The sequence below is a fragment of the Engraulis encrasicolus genome, chromosome 13 (assembly GCF_034702125.1).
Source record: "Engraulis encrasicolus isolate BLACKSEA-1 chromosome 13, IST_EnEncr_1.0, whole genome shotgun sequence".
Lineage (NCBI taxonomy): Eukaryota > Metazoa > Chordata > Actinopteri > Clupeiformes > Engraulidae > Engraulis > Engraulis encrasicolus.
This window is the reverse complement of record NC_085869.1, coordinates 35,640,496-35,662,816: the sequence shown is the minus strand read 5'-3', so window position 1 is coordinate 35,662,816 and position 22,321 is coordinate 35,640,496. Positions and strand designations below refer to the sequence as shown.

Here is a 22,321-nt window from a genome sequence, read left to right as displayed (position 1 = left end):
GTTAGAAACGTGCTGTCGGGAAGAAAGATGGGATGTTTTCCATCGCTATCTCTCTCTCACTTTGTTGCTCTCTCTCTCCCTTTCTGTCATTCTCCAGTTCTAGGCAGCCCCACGGCCGACTCGCCAGCCCACCAGCGCCCCAGCACGCCGTCCCGCCTGGCCCTCTTCATCCGCCAGCAGAGCGCCGGCTCGTCCCCCTCCCCGTCCTCCGTGGCGGACCCCACGCCCTCCTCCCCTCGCGTAGGCCACCCCTCCGCCCCTCTCTCCCCCGACAGCCCCATGCACCACCACCACCACCATCACCAACAAACATCGGGCTCTTCAGACGTCCCCGAGGGGGAGTCGGGCTACCTGGAGTACCTTCGGGACGCGCGGCGGGGCATCGAGCTCTGCTCCTGGGCCTGCCGTGACTGGTCGGCCCCTTACGACGGCGAGGACCCGTCCCCGAACCTGGCACCGCCGCCCCCGCCCCCTCCGACCAGCCACCCCAGCCTGAGCCTGGTGCCCGAGCATTTCGCCCTCCAGGGTGGTGGAGGAGGTGGCTCTGCTGGAGCACCTGGTGCTGGAGGCTCGGCTGCAGGCAGCACGGGCCCACCAGGCGTCCCAGCACCGGGCCCAGGCTCGGGGGAGGCCGGCCAGAAGGAGCGGGCCGCAGTGGTGGCCGCCGCCCGGTCGGAGTGGAGCAGCCACGAGCGGGACAGCGGCGAGTGGGACGTCACCATCACCAAGAACTGCATCAGCCTGACGCCGCGCAGCAAGAAGCGCAGTCTGCAACGCGACCAGATGCCCCTTAACACGGCGCCACTGCACCTGCCGCCGGCCTCGTCGTCCTCCGTGTCATCGTCCTCGTCCTCGTCGTCATCCTCATCGTCGTCTTCGTCGTCATCAACGTCTTCGTCATCGGCAGCAACAGCAGCAGCTACAGCAATGCCAGGCTCCGCTGTGCCCTCTTCCAACGCCAACGCCACCCCTCAGGTGGCACCACACCCACACCCTCACCACCATCAGGCCCTGTTCAACGGCACGGGCCGGGGGGACAGCTGCACTGACCTGGCCGACGCGGGCATGGAGGTCAAGAAGGTACATTTTAATATACTTTTATTTATTTATTGTATTTATTTACTTATACTTTCTATTTTGTCTTTTTTTCTCTCTCTCTTCTACTTCATTTCATATTTTTTTTTGCTTTTCAACATTGTTGTTCATCTATCTGTTATTTATAACGTTTATAATTATACAATAATTTTTATAATTATAATGTTATTTATTAAGCACTTTGAGCTGCATGTCCTGTATGAAATTGTGCTATTCAAATGATATTATTATTATTATTATTATTATTATTATTATTATTATTATTATTATTATCATTAAGGTGAAGAGGGACGTGGATGCCAACACCAGCACGGCGGCCGGTGGCTTCGGTGCTTCGGATCTGGGCCAGAACGGGGCGGTGCAGCAGGTGGGGGCGCTGTGTGCCCCTGAGGCCTGCTTGCAGCTTCAGGGTGACTGCGGGGACCCCCACGGCGGAACCGGTGCCCTCCTCCAGCAAACGCCTCCGCGCGTCTCCTGCCAACCCCAGCCCGCCGGCCCTCCGCTCTCCCGACCGGCCCAGGAGCTGACCAACCCCAACCCAAGCCCAGACGAGGGCCTGCTGACGACGCAGTCACAAGCCCCTAAGATGCTTCCAGAGGCTCCCGCTCTGGCCTCCTCCTCCTCCGTTTCTTCCTCCTCCCATCCAAGCCGGGGGCTGGAGTCGGTGGAGAGCCTGATCGAGGAGCTCCTGGAGCGGACGCCGGTGGCCGGAGGAGGGGCTGGGGACTCCTTCACCTCCTCCTCCAACGGCCAGGGCATCAGCATCGAGGCCTTCCACCAGGAGCTGAGGGAGCTGGAGGAGCGCGTCAGGGAGAGGCGGGCGGCCCAGCAGCAAGCCCTGGAGGACCTCACCACCACCACCACCAGCAGCTGTAGGGAGATGATGCCAGCGGCGTGTGATGGCGACCCCATAGAGGACGAGGCGTCGGGGCCACTGGAGACTGGAGAGGCCGCGTCCGGAGATGCCAAGATGGACAGCACGGTGGCTGGAGGGTTTTTCAGTCCCGCCAGGCCCATGGGTCAGCCTGCTGCACCGCCATACACTGGTACTCCACGATACAGTATTATATCCATAAATCTTTTTTTTATGTGAAGCTGCTGAAATGTTTTTTTTTGTCTATTGCTCTTTAACCCGCCATTATGAAGGGCTTTTGTTTTCTGGTCTGTTTCACCCTCTCTCCCTCTCTGCTCTCTCTGTGCTTCTGGTGATGTGATGTGAATGGACTGAGTGGCATAATTGGATCAGTGCTTGAAGGATCGATTCGGAGCATGCTTGAGCTGTTTGTTTACTTTCCATGTAATCTGAACTAATGGATCCCCCCCTCCTCCTCTCCACTCTTTCTCTCGCTCCCTCTCTCACATCTTTCTCTTCCCTCTCTCTCTTTTCTGTGTGTGTATGTGTATGTGTGTGTCCGTCTCATATATTTATGTATATGTTTTCCTCTATCTTTGTTCTCTCTCTCTCTCTCTCTCTCTCTCTCTCTCTCTCTCTCTCTCTCTCTCTCTCTCTCTCTCTCTCTCTCTCTCTCTCCCATCCTTCCTGCCCTTTTTTTGTTGTCTCCCTCTTTGATCTTTATCTCTCTCTCTCTCTCTCTCTCTCTCTCTGTCTCTGTCTCTGTCTCTGTCTCTGTCTCTCTCTCTCTGCATCCCTCCATCACAGGGCCCTTCATGATGGTGCTGTTTGCCAAGCTGGAGAACATGCTGCAGAACTCTCTGTATGTGAACATCCTGCTGACGGGCATCGTGTACCAGCTGGCCTGCTATCCACAGCCCCTGATCCGCTCCTTCCTTCTCAACACCAACATGGTCTTCCAGCCCAGCATCAAGTCCCTCATACAGGTACCGGATCTCATCACACCACAATATAGTAAAGTTGGTCAAGATTATGCACAACCGTGCATTTCGTACCTATGGACATTGTATACGTCTTAATTGATTGATTTCTAATCATTGAATCATCTTTTTTTCATTATACACATAGCATTCCAATCAACATTTTAGACATCTAATTGGTTGATATATGGTATCATCCATTTGCACTCAAAAAAAGCAGGTGAGTTTGGAGTGTTGCAGGATGTGAGTCCATTTTCCTGGTGAATCAATGTTTTCTTTCATTTCAGACATGAGAGTTTTACCTGACGTGTTTTCAACGGTGTAGCTTTCATCTTCATCAGAGGGTCACGTAAAAGATAAAAGGATAAAACTGTCTGAAATGAAAGAAAAACATATGACTTGATATACAGTTCTTTGGTTTAGGGATTTCAATACATTGAAATGTATTCATTTGTTAGGTTACACGAACAAGCCTAACAAATAAATGCATTTAATAATACATCAAAGTCTTGCGTGCCTCTAATCTGTTTTACTTCCAGCGATTCAAATAAAATACAAAATAGTTTAGCAGCTTTAGGAATGACATGTAATGAAATAACTACCTATTAACTTTTTCCCACGCAGGCAGTAAAACTCGTAAACAGAAACAGAAATGCCTTAAGAATTGAACCAGTAGTCATGGGAGTTGGGTAAAGTCTAAGGAGATCACCCATGCACAGATATCCAGGCATCCATTCACTAGTGTTTTTTATCTTAGGAATCACACAGACTCCTTTATTCAGGGCCGCCACTAGACATAAGCACAGTACGCAGAGTGCTTAGGGCACCAACCAGTGCTTGGGCACCAACCAGTGCTTAGGGCACCAACCAGTGATTGGACACCAACCAGTGCTTAGGGCACCAACCAGTGATTGGGCACCAACCAGTGCTTAGGGCACCAACCAGTGCTTGGGGCACCAACCAGTGCTTAGGGCACCGACCAGTGCTTGGGGCACCGACCACTTTGCCTCTAAGATTGTGGCCTCTTAAATTGTGAGTGACTAAAAAACGTCATGAAAAAAATAGTGTATTGCATTACAAAATACATCTTTATTATTTAGTAGATTATTATTATTTAGTTATGAGGGGGGCCTCCTGATCAGTTATGCCTAGGGCCTCCAAAACCTGTGCAGCAGCCCGGCCTGCATTGGTAGCCAGTGCCTTGTAGTCCAGTCGTCCCTCAGACGATCTTATATGATGCCCAGGCTTGTTTCAAATCGACTGACTCCCAATTAGTAGACTCCAGGCATTTCATCAGCTCCCCATTGGCCCACGTAGAAATCATGTGCTGCAGTGTGCCTGACAGAGTTTAAAGCTCACCGTCAGGGCATAGCAGAGCTTGTTTGGAAAATGGAACTACACAAGTTTGGTTGCTTGGTTACTGTAGGTTTTGGAGGAGGTTGGTGTGTGTGTGGGCTTTGAAAGTTTGGATTAATGACTCCTAAAAAAAGCAATGGGTCGTGATAGGAGAGTGGTAGGAAGTCTAACATTGATCAATCAACAAGTTAATTGAGCCGGTGAGAGAGGTTTGTCTCATGGCAACAGTGCTTTGCATTAAAATGAACTATCTTCTATACACCAATCTGTTGCGTGTGATGCTAACGTTTGACCATGGACATTAAAGGAACAGTCCACCTCATTTCAAGAAATTGCTCACCTGTAGTTAAGTCCCAATAAAATATTAGAATACAGAGGATTTTTCGTCTATGTGTTTACATTGCCTAGTTTAACAGTATAGCCAAAATAAGTGTAGCCATGCAAGTCTATGGGAGAAAACAAAGCATCATTAAATATACTCATGAACTACTTTAAAATGAATGTAAAATTCACCGGAGTTCAAAACAGTTAATGTTTACGATTTCACTATTTAATCCCATCCTATGATCACTTGAGCTTGATGCTAATGCTGTCATTTATTTCCAGTGATTATGCCAATAATTCTGATACCAATAAATCTAAGTACTGAGAAAACTGAGAAGAAAATGATACGTACGTTCATGAATAATGCTTGGAATTACTGCAGATATGTGAAAATCGAAAAAGGATGGACTGTTCCTTTAAATGTAATTTGTTTCAATGTGAGGAAAAAAACAACTTCCACATAGTAAATCAAGTGTTTGTATCTGCCTTAAACTGACATGGGGTTGAGGAGTTCAAACTGTAGTAGCCTGCAGCGAGGATCCAGACACACAAATAGCTGAGTCATAGTAAAAGCTGCGTTCGGGCCTATCCAGAAATAGACTTCAGTAACACCTGAAAGCAGAGACAGACGAGAAGAGTTTCTCTCTGAGCTCATGAAAGCCTTTCCATAGTGTGTATGTTTAGGAGAACCATTCAGGATTTCATTATTATGTTTTTTTAAGAGCTCCATTGAGCAGGTAAAGAACGAGTACACGAACCCATGTCCTTGTTTGCTCTCTACTGCCCTCTGCTGTGGAGAGCTATCTAAAACAGCCATCTCTAGTGTTAAAGGTTGCTTTCTGTCAATTGGGTTACTGCAGGGGTGGGGAACCGTTTTCATTCGAGGGGTCACTTCATATTCCTCCAAGGGCTGTAAAAGTTCTCCAAGGGACGTACTATGAACACAAACTAGGATTTCCCCCTGCACTTAAGGCCTATATTGAAGGCAGCCACCTTTAAAACAGACCCCACCTTCTCCGGTTTCCCTGAATATAACTTAATTGTTTTGTAAATATAATTTCTAAGATTCCTTTTCAAAATAAGTCAATTCAAATTAAATATATGTCGGGGACCGGATACAACGATCTTAAGGGCCATAAATGACCCTAGAGCCATAGGTTCCCCACCCCTGGTTTTACTGTATCGACTGTAACAATATTGTATCGAACCGAGAAATCGTGATGCGCAGAGCCATGGAACTGTATCGTCACGATACATCCTTTCAAATTTCGGCTACCCTTCAGTCCAGAAAACAACCACATGATATAAGGTGATAGTGCTTGAGCACAGGGCCACCAGAGCCACAATAAGCACGTGGGGAACATAAAGAAAGCACATAGAAGACCACAAGAAATGGTGTCAGTAGTGTTGGTCAATGTGTAAAATAGCAAAATTAATCAATAAACACATACTTAAAATCAATCGTGAGGTGTACCGAACCCTGGGTCAGAAATCTTGACACAAACCGAATCTTGAGTTGAGTGTACTGTTACAGCCTGAGTTTGCACATTTATCTTCTAACCCACCCTCCCTGCCAACCCTCCTGTCCTTCTCCCCTTTCCTCCTCCTACTACTTCTTTTTGTCTTTCTTTTCTCCTCCTCCTCCACCTTTCTCCTCTCCACATTTTTTTCTTCTCCTTCTCCCCCTCCTACTCCTTTACTTTCCCTCATCATCCTCTCTCGTCGTCCTCCTCTTTCCTCTTCTCAACTCTTCTGCCCATCCTGTCTTTTCTCCTCATCCTACTACTTTTCTTCTACCTCAACTTCCTCATCTCAATCCTCCTCTCTACTCTTCTGTTCTTCTCTCTGTTCTTTCCTCCTTTCACCTCCTCGTGCTCCACTTTTCCTCCTCTCCTTCTCCACCTCTCGTCTTCATCCTCCTCCTCTCTACTCTTCTGTTCTTCTTTCTCATCCTCCTCTTGCTCCACTTGTCTATCTTTCCTTCTCCTCCTCCTCCTCCTCCTCTCCTCTTCCTCCTCCTCAGGTCCTGGGCACGGTGAAGAACCGCATCGAGGTGTTTGCTGCCAAGCACGAGGACTTCCCGGCCATGCTGCGCAAGGCGCGCCGCTTCCTGCTGGCGCGCGGCAAGCTGGACTGGAGCGACACGCCCGCCGGGTTACCCAGCCTGCGGCGATCCGACTCCATGGGTGAGGGTGAGCGCTCCAATAGGCTACAGGGGGGTGCATAAGGGGGGGGTGGGAGAGACCAGACGGAAGGAACCAGGAACCAGGAACCAGGAACCTGCTTCTCTGAAGCTTTGTCGCTAACTAACATTAGCTACTTGGTTTGGTTGCAATGCAATTTCCCATTGGCAACCAACTGAGTTGCTAACTGGTTAGCAACAGTGCATTCGAGAAACGCGCCCCAGACGGCACAAGGCACAACAGAGAGAGAGCGAAAAAAGAAGCAAGCAAGCAAGAAAGAAAGGATTGAAAGAGAGCGAACTGGCGGAGGAGTGGAAAGGAGGTGGAGGAGAGTGGCCTGTTCCAGTGTGTGCGCTGGACCCCAGCTCAGCTGTCTGTAATTACTCATGTGTGCTGTGCTGTGCTGTGTTGGGCAGTGATGTGTGCTGTTGGCAGGCAGGGCTTTCTGGGCGGACCATGGGTTTGTGTGGAGACGCAGATGTTTCACTATGACACTGACTGACGACAGGGGCGGCTAACAACAGCCACCCAGTTGTGTGCTCTCTCTCTCTCTCTCTCTCTCTCTCTCTCTCTCGCTATCTCTCTCTCTCGCTATCTCTCTCTCTCGCTATCTCTCTCTCTCTCTCTCTCTCTAGCTCTCTCTCTCTCTCGCTCTCTCGCTCTCTCGCTCTCTCGCTCTCTCTTTCTCTCACTGTCTCTCACACACTCAGAGACACACACAAGCCATGTCTCACGTCCCTGGCTGCCAAACACTGTCTGTCAGAGGAGACTTTGGTTGCTTGTCCTCTAGATTTATGTAGTTTAGTTTTTCATGGTTCTGGTAAATTAGACACCATATTCCCTCTTGCGTTAGACGAATTAAGCTATTCCCTCTCCCCTTTTTTTTTTAGCCTAGACCGGAAAGACGCTTTTTCCTTGCTGAATTTATCTTTGAATCTTTCTGCAAATCAATCACACACAGTCATTGCACAAGCTCATTTACTATTTTTCCCCCTTTTCCATATGTGCCTCTCTCTCCCACCATGTTGCTGTCTTTCTCTCCCTGTACCTGTCTACCTCTCTCTCTCTCTCTCTCTCTCTCTCTCTCTCTCTCTCTCTCTCTCTCTCTCTCTCTCTCTCTCTCTCTCTCTCTCTCTTCTTCTCCCCCCCTCTCTCCACCCCATCGCTCCTCCCCCCGTCTCTCCTTCTCTCTCTCCCCATCTCCCCTCTCTCTCTCTCCCCATCTCCCCCTCTCTTCTTCTCTCACTCCCCATCTCCCCCTCTCTTTCTCTCTCCCCATCTCCACCTCTCTCTCTCCTTCTCTCCCCTTCTCCCCCCTCTCCACCTCTCTCCTCCTCTCTCCCTGCTCCCTGTAGTAAAGAGCCGTAAGCCGTCGCTGGGCGACCTGATCCTGCGCCACACCAACAGCCCCACGCGTGCCCGCCACGCCGCCCAGATGGCCCTGGCGCACGTGCGCGACGGCGGCCAGTCGCTGCACAGCGCCCTGTTCCGCTCGGCCACGCCCTCCGCGTCGGCCTCCACGCTGGAGCGGCAGGCGGAGGCCCTGCGCGTCAAGAACGCCGTCTACTGCGCCGTGGTCTTCTCCGAGTTCCTCAAGGAGCTGGCCGCCCTGGCGCAGGAGCACGCCGTGGCACTGCCCTTCCCCCGCACCACCACCACGACCGCCACCGCCGCCATTACCAGGGGATCCGCGGCTGAGGAGTGACCCCTGGGAACACAACACACACACACACACACACACACACACACACACACACACACACACACACACACACACACACACACACACACACACACACACACACACACACACACACACACACACACACACACACACACACACACACACACACACTCACTCTCTCAACGCTCACACACATGAAGAGATACACACGTACCATACGTTCCGACTGCTCTTCCCCCGCACTACTTCTACAACTACTACTACTACTATCGCGGCCACCCGAGGGCCTGGGGCCGAGGGGTGATACCCACCTGTCCATACAGCTGCCAACGGGAGGGGGGGGGAGTGACCCTAGGGAACGCACACAAGGGAACAATGCTCACATATAAAGAGATGCACGTGTACCTTACTGACCAGGTGGGTCACTTCTCAGCACAGGAGCCAGGGGCTTAGGAGTGAACCCCTGGGGAATGAATGAACGCCACACACACACACACACACACACACACACACACACACACACACGTGGAGATACATGCGTGCTACACTGTTCTGGTGGGTCACTTCTCGGCGCAGGAGCATGCCGTGGCTCTGCCCTTATGTGGTACTACCACCACCGACAACGGAGGCCCCAGGGTTGACCCACCCCCCCTCCTGGAGTCAGCAGACAAGACACACACACACACAATACAAACACAGAGAGATACTCCTGTACCACACTGATCTAAAAACGTCTGTTCCATTTTTCAGCCACTAGAGGGCAGTGTCTAGTCTGAATCCACAGAGCGAGAGGAAGGACTGTCGGGACCTGTTTTTGTTTTGTTTTTCTTATTTGGTATGTTGGTTTTATTTTGTCTTTCTTTGTTTAAAAAAAAGAAAAACAAGATTGGATTGTATGTGGAATTTTGCATAAAGGGCCCCACACATCTGTGCATAGCTGTGTACATACCTATACATAGAAAGAGTATAAATATATAAGATATATTAGAATATTTATGTGTATGACGGGTTTTTATATACACAGAGACTGTAAACAACACTTGACTGCGCAATGGTGTTTTCCTGGAACCGGTCCTGACACTTTGTGTGTGTACTGTACACACACACACACACACACACACACACACACACACACACACACACACACACACACAATCATATCTAAACACACTGTGCAACGCTCCGCCACTGTAGAACTTTATTATAGAGGCTCAGCAGAATCGAGGAATTAGATAGTTGTTGTACACATCCAGTGCACAGCTGGGCTCCCTCCAAGAAACCTTTATTCTTTGCCTGATATCTATCCGACCGATATCTGCCCCCCTCCCTCCCTTCTCCCCTCACAGTCTGATGGACAGGAGACGGCACTTGAATCATGTTCTCATGATTTCTCCTCATTGTTGTTTTTTTAAAAACGTGTTTTTAAAGAAGGAAGAAAAAAAACTATTTGTCCTACTAATGCATCAAAAAGGAATCACCTCTCATCGGCAAAAGGACAAAGAAATTCCACAGAAGAAGAAAAGGAAATTTTGAAGATAAAAACAGAAAGAAGTCAACCATGCTGCGCCTCAGTTTTGGGTCCTCACCGCTGCATATCACCAGAGGAGACCAACACGCTACTACCATGGCATCTCAACTGCAACCTCTGACCCCCTGTGGCTTCCCTTGCCGTTGCCCTGGCAACAGCTGTCATAGATGTAAAACAATTCAATGCTACGTCCAGTCTCTTGGCGTGGGTTCTATACAGGGTGCCGCCATCTTTGTACAGGCTTCTGGGAGTTTTTCACCACATCAGCAAAGGTATTGGGTACGTTCCATCATCCAAACTTCCGTCCCAGCCTGTGCTTGTGGCCTTGCTCTTTGCTGTCAGCCAGCCAAGCCACAACTTTTGGGTGATTTTTCCAAATGAGAAAATGGCCTTTGAATTGCGCTTTTGCGAGATATTGAATTTGAATGAAACCTCTTCACAAGCCCACAAGCACAAGGAAGGACGGGAGTTAGGATAATGGAAGGAACACATTGGCCTCGTTTACATGAGATGTTCAATTCAGAATTAACTCTTCTGGATAAAAAATCATTCCGCTTTGAAGTCATCATAAACACTTCACAATTTGGAATTCAATGAAAGTGCAATGTAAACTCGGCAGAACTATTTGATTCTGAATTATTAAATTGGAATTAAAAACATCATGTAAGCTAGGACATTGTCTTATCATCATCTACTAGACTAGAGGATGATTTGCGTACCATCAGGGGCCTACAGTATACTAAGAAGCTGTATAAGAGTCATCCAGTTGAAGTTAAGCGGTAAGACATCTAATAGAAGAGCCTTGAGTCCTCATGTTCTTAAGAAAATATGGACTCCAGACTCTTCTATTTGATTATTTACCTCTTAACTTAATCTGGTGTACTCCTGAACCAGCTGGTTAGTATAATTGTAGGCCCCTTGTCCTCCACCAAGATGGCGGTGACCAGGAATGACGTACTTGTTCCAACAGACAATGGCATCTGGTGTTCTATCTCCATGACCACCGGTGAAGGGAGCACACGGGTCAATTGTCTCTGACCATCTCGAGGACACACCTCCATTTTCTATCTTGTTTTTTAGAAAAAGAAAAGAAAAAAAGATATTTTTAAATCAATGCATCACCTCAGTGGGATGGCTGGAGTGTATGGGAGAGTGGAGTGGAGTGAAGTGGAGTGGAGTGGAGAGGGGCAGGCGGCCCAAAGCCACCCCAATGATGAGTAGGAAATAAGGGGTGTCACACCTGCTACCTCCTCCGTTTATATTGTTGCCGTCATCTGTGATCTGTTTTGGTAAAACAGCGAGGACGGAGAGAAGAGTAAACACTAATGAAGCAAAGGCTTTGTTTTGTTATCATTTGTTTTTTTTTTCATTTGTTTTTTTTTTTCATTTTAACGGTTTGATTTGATTGTATTTTCGGTGTTTTTTATGTTTGAACACATATCAGCCATGGATGGGAGCTAGGCACTTTGTATGATAGCTTCTGCGTCGGTGCTAAGTGTTTGTATGTCTGTGTATGTGTGTGAGTGAGCTATTGAGTGTGTGTATAGGTCTATGTGTGTTGTTCACAACAGATCGATGAGGTGTGCTTGTGTGTTTTGCAAGTAATGGTGAGAGTACATTGAGAGCAGACGCGAGCAGCACATCATGCTTTTCTCACATGCTTACTTCTCCGGTGCACATCTTCCATTCTCTGTGGCACTGTGATGGAAGGATATGGTTGCCGTGCGTGTTGTTGCTTTTGCTGTATTTTCTTGAGATGATGAAGTAAAAGAAAGAGAGGGGTCTGAACTGTTTTCCCCATCTGGTGTTCAACAGCTCAGTGAAACGGCGCATCTGTTTCTGTGTCATGATTAAGGGGCATGTGCATTATTATTTTTCAAGAGCAGTGTTTGTAAGTCCTGTCTGTTTTGTTATTCCCTTTCTTCTCATTTCAAAACAGTTTGTGGTTTCTATTTTGTATTCGGTTCACATGCTTATATTTCCGTCCCCAACTGTTATCCTCAGTATATTTCTCTGGTCTGCAAGTGGTGATTACGATATCTTAAGGCCCTGCAGTTACAGAGCATGTGCCCCTCCGGACACCCATGAGTTGGGCGACGCCTGTGAGTAGGTAGCCTATCTGGCAGCATGGCTCTGTGTTTTTTCACTTTGTTGCACATCTTTTGAAGTTGGTGTCTGCGTTGAACAAAGGGCCTTTCATGTTGCCGTTGTGGTCCAGGCTTTTTGGGGTGTAAAGGGTGACAAAGACCTTGGCGTTGAAAGGCTTGTTTGCTTGTTGCCTGGTCACCAGGTGGTTGGGAGACCAGTGAAGAGGCACATGTCTGTGAAAACGTATCGTTGCAGCCTAAGTGCTCTGCTGCATTTTGTCTGCTTCTGGTTTCTCTAGGCCTTGTCACAACTCATTGTTGGTGAGAGTGCACGGTTATACAATGGCTTCTGTTTCCATTTGAAGCGTTCCGTTTCTGTTTGCGGTTGTCAACTATGAACTGCCGCAACTATGTTTTTTTTTCTTCTTTCAGAAAACAAAAAAGCCCATTCACCAATCTATTCAAGCTGTTTTTAAAGCCAATTTTTAGTCAACGCTTTTTGGGGTTTGTTTGGGGAGGGTTTTTTTGCATGTGCCACTGAATGTCAATTATTGGAGCCATAAATCATAGAAGTTCTTACTGACCGTTAATCTGTATGGAATGACCTAGAACCAAGTGAGGAGAGAGCAACTGATGAAGCCAAATCATCTCTCCATGAACGTTCCTTTTTCTTCTTCAGCTGTGTTGCCAGATTCGGTGGTTTCCGGCCCAATTGGGCTGCTTAGGATAACCGTCTGCGGGTAAAAAAAAAAAAAGACATTTGGGCGGGTTTTTCTGCCAATTTATGGCCATGGACATCAATACAAATGAGTTCAAATTGGGCAGGATTTAGTGCTTCCAGGCGGGATTTGAGCATTTTTTGGGGCTGGAAATCACCAGTCTCATCTGGCAACCCTGTTTTTGAGGTCCTCTTCCTCCTCAGTGAAGCCCTATACATTCCTGAGAGAGTGAATGAGAGAGAAGGAAAGAAAGAAAGAGGAATGTCCATCCACCGATCAGTTCCGTCCCCGCTTCTTTTTCCGGCGATGAAAGTGGGCCGCTCAGGGGAACCCGACGTGTCTGATTCTCTTGGAGAGAGGTCTACACTCTGGGGGTTTCTTTACACCTCTTACTCAGCTTTAGTGATGTTAGAAAGTGCAGCCTGTCTGAAACCATTTTATTCCTTTAATCTCTTTGGATGTACGGTAGACAGAGATAGGATTGTGGGGGAGAGTGGTGAGGCTTATCATGGCTGTGTATAATGTGTTAATGAATAATAGTGCCAAGATTTTTATTTGACTTTTTTTTTTGGGGGGGGGGTATCCAGTCTATGGATGAATAATGAATGGTCTTAAGCCATATTTTCCCATGATGGACTGACTGCCATCCCCATTGCTGCCCTGAAGCGGTACAGTACAGGCATGAGATGTGGACAGGTGTGTGTATGTTTGTGTGTGAGGGTCCGGGAGTGTGCGTCTGATGGTGTTTGTTTGTGTGTGCATGCATGATCACTAGTTATTAAGAATGATTCAGAGCTCCTGAGAATATTTTGATACGCGTCTTGTGCACTAGAGCTGTCCCAAAGAGAAAAAAGGATTACATCTCTCAGTACAAACAAAATATTCTCTTCACTCAGTCCAAAGTGGATCCAATCTTTAAACCTTTTACTTGTATTGGGTGCTTTTAATTGTCACCATTTTCTGTTGATTCTATGATTGATTTTTTTTTTTGTTCTGCTCAAGTGATCAATTTAATTGATCTTTGAAAATTGTGTTGATAAATTTGTATTGTGTATGAGAGTATGCCAACAGACATATTGTTTGTTCATTTTTTTTTAATAATTTTATTTCACAGTATTAAGTGTTTCTTTTTTTGTTGCCGTTTGCTTTTTTCCTGGTTTTCTCAATAAGGATGTGTCTTTTTTTTTTAAAGGAAATAAGAGGTGTCTGTCTCTTGGAGAAAAAAAATCTATGCAAAACATGCTCCTGGTTTTCCACCACCACCACTGCAACATGAGAAGGCCTGACAGTGTAAATAATGTATAAAGAGGCACCAGGAGGCGGAACATCTGAAACCAGAGACAAATTAACAGAATCAATAGGACTGAATGGAACACATGCAAAGTAATGAATGTTAGAAATATTTTTCTATCTTTAAAAAAAAAAGAAAAGAAAATCATGTGGAGAGACTAAAATGACAAAGAAGACGGAAAGCTGATACAACTTTTTTGAGGTGAAAGCTGTAAGAAACACTAAAAAAAGGGAATGTTTTTATTAATTTATAAATGTTTTAACTGGCAATAGTTTGTGTGTCCTTTGTCTTCCTTTGTCCAATACAATTTTCTCGTTTTCCTGATAACCCGAAATGAATGTGGCGTGACTTCACAGACAGATCTGTGGTTCTAATAGAAGTAATTCACAAGTTAGTGCACCACCAATTAAATGGTTCCGATGTGCAACCAGATAGATGGAAGCAGTAAAAATAAATTAACCTTCATTTCATCTCATTTAAATTTCAGCATACGCCAGTACTTCGCCTTTTATTTTATTCAAATAAAGAGCCATTTGAACATGTTAATGTGTATAATTTGCACAGCCGTGGATAGCATGAGAAGTTTGAAGTATTTGTCATCAGTGACCTACTTAAAAGGTGGCCTGCAAATTATCTCAATGGGATGTTAGGCCTAGTGTACAATTAAATTGAGATTGCAGAGTTTTAATCCAATGTCATCCATTACTGAGCTTCACCCTTGACCCAACAGCTGTCTCCCTTTACGTTGTGACCAGTAGCACTCTCGTCTAATGTCAAGACTGTCGCAACCAGGCACGCAAACTAGGCAATTGCCTAGGGCCACCAGCTGAAAGGCGACAGCTTGGTAATAACTGGTCGTGTATTTGTATTCAAATAGCTGCAAGGACAATGCTGTGAGTGAGGAAACGCCTACCTAAATTCAATGAACAAAAAGTGCAATGAAATTTCTATCGAAATATCTCTTTCCCCCATCACCCCTTTCCCCAATAGTTTGTGAGGAGGAAAAAAGGGCTCCCAGGTGCTTCTTTAGCATAGGGTGCCCAAAGAGCTTGAAACGACCCTGTCTAATGACTTGTTTGTTCTTCTCTCATGATTATGAGCGGTCTATATTTGCTGCTGAGTAATGATGCTTGTATTTTAAGAGCTGTTTGTTCAGCACAGCACCTGGGGACTTGAGTATTAGCTCGATTAGCAGGATTTGGAGTGCGTATGTACGGAAGAGAAGGCAAGGGTTCTTAAGGACCAAGTCAAACTGATGAGTCACGGAGTGTAGACCTGCGTGCGTATTTGTGTGCCCGCACTCTGGTAGAGAGTACAGAGATGAAATCTAGCACCCACTCACTGAGCTCATTATTCTACAGCTTCCTGTCCCTTTAATAGGTGAGACATTGAGCAGGAGAGGAGTAGAGTATTGAGTGTAAATGGATGTGGAGGTTTTTTTTTCATAGCTGTAAGGCCCTGCTTTGAGACTTGCAATAAAAAAGTTCACTTTTAGGTTTTAGGTTAAGACAAATGACATACAGCATTTATATAGTAGGCCCAACCTTTTGGATGTAAGAGTTTTTATTTCTACCGGATGCACAATTTGTTTTCTTTTTCTTTATCTCGATGGAAGACAGTGTAGAGAGAGAGAGATAGAGAGATGAGGTTTTGGTTGGAATTTTAATCAGTTGGCAGCAATAACCTCCATCAATTTTCATCACTCGCATTCCTCTCAGCCCTCTTCATCTCCCCCTCCCAATCCCTCTTCTATTATTATTCAACCCCACCCAGAAGCGATCCACTTCTACTCTCTCCTTATACTTCATTACTCTTCTCTCCATCTCTACTCTCTCTCTCTCTCTCCTCTGTCCTTTTTTTATTGTTGTTATTTCCTCAGACATTGTTCCCTCGTCACCAGTCGTCGTCGTCTACACCGTCTTCCTCCATCTCTTCGTCTCCGTCGTAGTCGTAGTGGGCGTCTCCTTCCAGAGGCAGGAGGCCTTCCTCGGGGTTGTCTCCCTCTGACTCACGCTGCTCTGGCTCGGGGCTGAGGGTGTCTTCGCTCCGTGAAGTTTGCATGGGCAGAGACATGGTGGAAGGGTGTGCGAAGGAGAAAGCTGTTTGTGTTTTTTTGGGAGTAAGAGGATGGAAAGAGTAGAGAGACATTTATAATTCATGGCTATTATATGGATCAGTGATGCCAAGAGGAACTGTGAGTTCCAATATGCGACCTTGCAGCCTCCACTTGTGCTTCTGGCCTCGTACCAGGATACGTTGACATCACTCACAACAACATTATATTTCAATGTCTTGCAAAAGCTCAGTTGAAAAGTCATATTCTCACTTGCAAACTGAATGGTGAATGAAGAATACTCCCCCAATAATTGTTGTGGCTAGGCTGACAGCCCGTAAACTGAATTGTTGTCTCCACGGAGACGGGGCATCAGCAAAACGTGAGGCCACAAGCACAAGTGGAGGACGCAAGGTTGCATATTAGAATGCACCCTAATACTATGTTGTAAAGCTGCCTTTGTCAAGATGGTGTCTGTCTGGCAGCCAGGAGGTACTTGTCAGCAATTGGGCATCCTAGATTTTTTAAGGTTATAATCCAGCATTGCATATTTCAGTTCACCTAGTTTTACCACTGCAGTTAAAATGCAGTTACATCTGTTCTCTAATTAAAACCATATTCCATTCATCAGCAATTAAGTGAAGTAACAGCTGTTCTGTATGCCCAATTAAAACCAAATTATTTAGTGAATAGCAGGTGCTGGAACAGAACATACGTGGTGCCATACTGCACTGTAAAGAGAATTGCAGGCTCATATAAGAACCTTCCATTGAATCATGTGGGACGCACCAAAAGTTCCGTGAAGAAATTAAAAGCTCTGGGAAGACTGCCAGGGTTCTGTAGATAAACTTAAAGGGGTACCTTTGCGGTGGCAATCGAACCCTTGGGTTCCTTAGTTCTCTGAGGAACCTTTAAGAAAACGTTGGGGTTCCTCTAAGAATCAATTTGTCACATATGTTCGTCAGAGAACGTTCAGGTTCCTGAGAGAAGTTTAAGGGGTTCCTACACAGTGGCAAATTGATGTTCTTAGGGGAACATTTTTACAGTGTGATGTTTCTGAGGGCCTATTTCCCCACCCCTGCAGTATACCATGTATCTAGTACAGTTTGTAAATTTGACATGAGCCAGGAAAAGCGTGTGTGCATGTGCGTGCGTGCGTGTGCCTGCTCGTGCCTGCTCATGAAAATCCTCACCTAGGTGCGACAGTATGCTCATAACCCTGGGCTCGCTACCCGTCCCCCCGGTGAGCCTCTCGTACTCCGGGGAGCCGAAGCGGGCCCAGCGGGCCTTGGGGTGGAGGTACCCGCTCTCCACGCCACCCCGCACCTCCACCGTCCCCGAGGGCTGCAGGGAGAGCCGCAGGCAGACGAAGCCCAGCGGCGTGTCGGGCCCCAGCTTCATCTGGTGGCTGGCCTCGGCCCCCAGGAGCCGGATGCGACAGCTGGACGAGCAGATGGTCTGGCTGACCAGGTAGAGGCGGTGCACAGAGTCCAGCCAGGGCAAGCTGGACCTCCGCAGGCACAGCTGGGGGTTCGGGGCCAGGGGCTGCACGCCGCACTCGGTCCAGTAGTCCGATATCATGATCCTCACGCGGCCCACGCCGTCCAGGAACTCCTCGTGAAGCATGTCGCAGGGTATGGGCCCCACGCGCTCGACCCTGTCCAGAGACTGCCGGTCAGGGCTGGTGGCCGGGTTGTCGGGGCTGTTTTCCGGCTGCTCCCTGAGCTCTGAGAGGGGTCCGAGGGGGAAGAGGCTGCGCACCTTCCTCAGGCGGAGCGACCTCTCCACGCGCTTGCCGATGACTGAGAGCGGGTGGAACATGTGGGCGTCTTGCAGGTGAGGTGTCGGCGTCCAGCCCGAGCCACACATCTTGGTCACCACCTGCGCACAGGAGAGAAGGGGAGGCACGGTCACCACTCACCATCACACATTATGGGTCTTTCTCAAAGCCTAGGCCAGTGTCCTTCCAAGTGTATCAGCCTAATTAGTCACGCCCAGTGATTGGATACTTTTTGGTGAACTCTACAGAATATCCAATCACTGGGTGTGACTAATAAAGGGTATCCAATCACTGGGCATGACTAATTAGGCTGATACACTTGGAAGGACACTGGCCTAGGCTTTGAGAAAGACCCTGTGTTCTTTCTAATAACCTAACTTCAATCCTCCCTTGCTTTATATGCTTGTGGCCTCGTGATGACGTCACTGACGACAGAGGTGTATTTCAATATCTCGCAAAAGCGCACTTCTAATGTAATTTTCTCATTTGCAATCAAGGTAGTGAATGAAGAACAGTCCCCCAAAAGTTGTTGTGGCAAGGCAGACAGCGGGGAAACTTTATTGTTTCCTCCACGGACGGAGTTCGGGCGTCAGTGAAAAACAAGGCCACTAGCACAGGCCGTGGACGGGAGTCTGCATACTGGAAAGAACCATATGTACAATCGCCCATGCTTTTGAAAAATACAGGGCGGGGATCCTGTGCCATAGCGAGCTAGTGAAACCATCCATAAGATGGCGGCGCCCTGTGAGGCTGCGGCCAAGCCGGCTCCCGATAAATTGCACATTGGAGACTGGTCATACGCAATTTCAAGCTTCTGTGCCAACCCTGTTACAAATATTTTTGACAATAAAGTACACTTGACTAGACTTGACTTGATAAACAGGCTCACTGACACAGGTTTGAGTATGGCCTAGGTCATTTCCCAACCCTGCGCCATTTCTCTCTCAAAACTCATTGACATATTCTTCACTGTTTCTGCCTGAAATTAGAATTTAAAAAATGGTTTAGTTGTGGGTGGACAGGAGGTGTTCCCAACCTCTTCAAACTTCGGGCCAACAAGAAATTTTCACTAATGTTCGAGACCCAGCTCTGACCTAATAAACGGTAAAACTAATAAAAAACTGCAACACACACACACACAGACACACATTTCATTTTGATTTTTAGAAAATGGTTTCAAGGCCCACTTGGTATACTTCCAGGGCCCACCAAAAGGCCCCGGCCCCAGTTTGAGAATGGGCTATAGTTAGTAATAGCCAGACATTTGTCATGACTGAAATATTTAGAACAATTCCCTGCTCTCTTTCCTGCATGTTTTTAAAAATGGCTGACACTTTTTTTTTGGACAATTTTGACAGGCAACTGGTGATGTTTTGCAAAGTGTGGTGTAAGATCCATGTGAGTGAGTAGGCCTACCACCACTTATTTGCACTGATTGTTACACCCTCTCCTCATTTTGCTGTTTTATCTGTCTCTCCACAGCACTGGAAATATCTATGCCAGTACGGTTTTCAAGAAAATGGAAGGGTCAGAGGACACAAATAAGACATTAACGACCCTTGCAGTTTAGAAAGGAGATCTGGTGTGGTACATTATGGTACATTATGGTACATTACAGAAATTGGACACAGGTAATACGTACTTGGGCAATGCAATTGGCCGGTATTACATTGTTCAAGGAAAATGACTCTTTCTCCTCAAAAGAATAAATAGGGCTAAATAAATAAAAATCTTGTTGATGGGTGTCTGACCCTTGTTATTTTTGTATGACAGAAAATGGGTTAGTGTGTCAAGCAAGCACTGGGCTGCGGCTACCTAACAGGTTTGAACAGGCTGGCAGTCAGCTCTGGAGTTGGTTAGCGAAGTCACCTGAGAGCCAGAGCACCTATCCAGAAATGAGGTCAGCAGCTCTCTCTCTGTTTCCATGACATGCAGCAGACAGCCACATCATTACAGTTGTTTTGTACTGGTGCTAAATTTGACATACTGTATAACAGTTAGGATTGGTTTTCGATTTCTGACGTTTGGATAAAAAAAACGTTATTTTTGTGTCTCCAAATAGAATCTAGGCCTTATCTAAATTAGTATGCAGGGTTAACATTTTGAACTGTATTCATTGAAGTCCCTCTTGTACTGTACATGTCTTCATGAAACTTTTTAACCAAAATATTTTAATATGCTATTGGCCAAGTGGCAAGAAAATGTAACATAACTTTAAGGGATGTATGGATCTTTCAAAGCCTCTTACAAAAGCAGGAAATAGCACACACATTCAGAGGTACCCAAAAAGACTCTGTTCCAAGAAGAACAATTAAGACGACAGCTCAAGGAAGTTTTTTTCCTCTTCAATTATCAAGAGAGTCTGCAAGGAAACTGCTGCTATCTACAAAGAATGTTGCAGACTTGCCCATAATGGCCACCGTGGCTTTATTGTGCTCCCAGGAGTGATGAGTCAGTTTTTGTGTTGTCTGTCAGTGCCTCTGAATGCCTTCTACAAATACCAAGCCAGAAATTCAACTCAGTTACCTTGTTTACATGAGAAATTTAATTTGGAATTAAAAACCTCATGTAACCGTGGCCAGTGTCTATTTACCACGAAACGCGAGGATGGACATACTGGTAGGGGATATGTTGGGTTTTTTTTTTGCCTCAAATGTTGGTGAGCTCAGTTCACTGAACTGAGACAGTGGGAAATCTTCTTACAGAAATACTCAAATGGATCACAGAGAGGGGTGCTGCTGAGTTTAGAGGGGAAAAGAAATTCAAGAAGCCATAAAATAATGCACAAGCACATGCCGTAAAAACAACAGCCATTGTTTCAGCAACATTAAGTTAAGGGATGTTTTGGCACAGTCAGTCAGTGGATCTAACCACAACGATTTTATGGGTGTGTACCTAAGTAAGGCCAAATGTTTTGTAAGGGAAAGGGAGCACTGTGAACCACTATGGGAATCACTCTAACAAAAATGGAATGCTACAAATGTAGAACACTGCAATGACACAATGTTCCTTCCTTTACTTGAATTTGTTCCAATATAAAGTAACTATGGAAACTGTGATAGATGATGTTACACCCTTGCAATAAATAGCCTGTGTAGGCCTACGTAAAGGTTGCTGATCAACAAAAATCTCACGTCATGTCCTACTTTAGCCAGTATCTGTTCGCATGTGACAAATTAACACCCTTCCTTTCTTGTAGGCCTACATGATCATGAAACTTGAGTTTTACAAGCATTTTAGAAGAGACAAGTACTTTATGCCTGTGAATATTCTCATTCAGCCTGATCATGACAATAAAATATCTGGTATCTCGTCAGGTAAGTCACAATAATTTAGCTTTAGGTAGCTGACATTCTATCACTCACACCATTATTTCTTCAGTTCTAATGCTGATGTTTCGTTTGTTTTTTGTTGTTGTTGTTGTTTTGTTTTTTTTACACTAATGAAGTTCATTCTTTAAATATGTCTATCTATTTGAGAATATTTAGGTGACTATAGTCGTTCTCTGCAAATGACAACTTTGCCAACACTTTTGGATGATGCTCACCTTGTGCTTAACACACTGCCAGATGTTGTTTGCCTCCTCCAGGCTCATGCCAGAGACAGCAGAGCTTTGTCCTGCCATGTTGCACCATTTACCGCGATGAACTATACGGGATCAAGTCCAGTAAACTCTGTTTTCCATCCATCCATCCATGAGTGCAGGAGGTGGGATGTGTGAGCTTCAGAGTTCAAAACACTGAATGGTTTCTTATGGGCCCTTGTAGATAAATGTGTTGATGATGTCATAAAGATGGTCTGTGTTCCATTTTATGGAATTCTGACATAGAAAGGCAGAAGTTGTGGACTGAAGGCACTGTCTGCATACAATTAGTCTACCCACTACATACTTAGTCTGTTGACTGTTTATATTAATTCCATATTCCATATGTATAGTTGCCCTTGAGACTACCTTTTGTACTAATTCCCCTCATTCTCGTTTTTTCTTCTATTAAAAAGATCTCCTTGAAGGTGAATTTAATATTCCCCGTTCCTTCTCTGTGTGTTAAATTGCAAGGTCACTTTTTCTTTCTGTTTTCTGCACCATATGGTTTGCACATTCTGCCTGTAGCTGCAGCACTGTTCAGTACTCTTGGTTTCTCCATTTTGCGGGCTCGACTGTATGTCAGTCACCAACTCCATTTTCCAAATTGAATTATATTGAAGCCTATCTTCAGCTCTGCAGCCTGGTTAATACAGACGTATCGATTCAGACTTCATCTTACATCCACTACAACAAATCAAATTGGAGGGTCCGAGCCTATGATGTGTTTGGTTTAACAGGTTCCAAGGAAACAGAACTCTGGGCTTGACAGTGTCCTAGCAACAGGAAGAATACCGGCTGCCCA

The 22,321-nt window shown here is 46.2% G+C and overlaps 2 protein-coding genes across 2 annotated transcripts in view; one reads left to right on the top strand and one right to left on the bottom strand.

Annotated features, from left to right (window-relative positions):
- The window catches only part of fhip1b (FHF complex subunit HOOK interacting protein 1B), a 42,834-nt gene extending 28,463 nt beyond the window's left edge, over positions 1–14,371 (top strand). The window contains exons 11-15 of the mRNA XM_063213810.1: positions 98–1,080; positions 1,376–2,141; positions 2,756–2,934; positions 6,632–6,794; positions 8,147–14,371. Of these exons, the coding sequence (XP_063069880.1) occupies positions 98–1,080; positions 1,376–2,141; positions 2,756–2,934; positions 6,632–6,794; positions 8,147–8,496 (2,441 nt within the window). The 3' untranslated portion in view covers positions 8,497–14,371. The remainder of the gene's footprint in view (positions 1–97; positions 1,081–1,375; positions 2,142–2,755; positions 2,935–6,631; positions 6,795–8,146) is intronic.
- Positions 14,372–15,634: 1,263 nt separating this feature from the next.
- Positions 15,635–21,681, bottom strand: LOC134461723 (uncharacterized). The gene is made up of 3 exons (XM_063214600.1): positions 21,481–21,681; positions 17,347–18,034; positions 15,635–16,199 (listed from the first exon to the last, which is right to left on the bottom strand). Exons 1-3 carry the CDS (start codon positions 21,556–21,558, stop codon positions 15,994–15,996), a joined length of 972 nt encoding a protein of 323 aa, XP_063070670.1. The 5' UTR covers positions 21,559–21,681; the 3' UTR covers positions 15,635–15,993.
- Between the last annotated feature and the right edge of the window lie 640 nt (positions 21,682–22,321).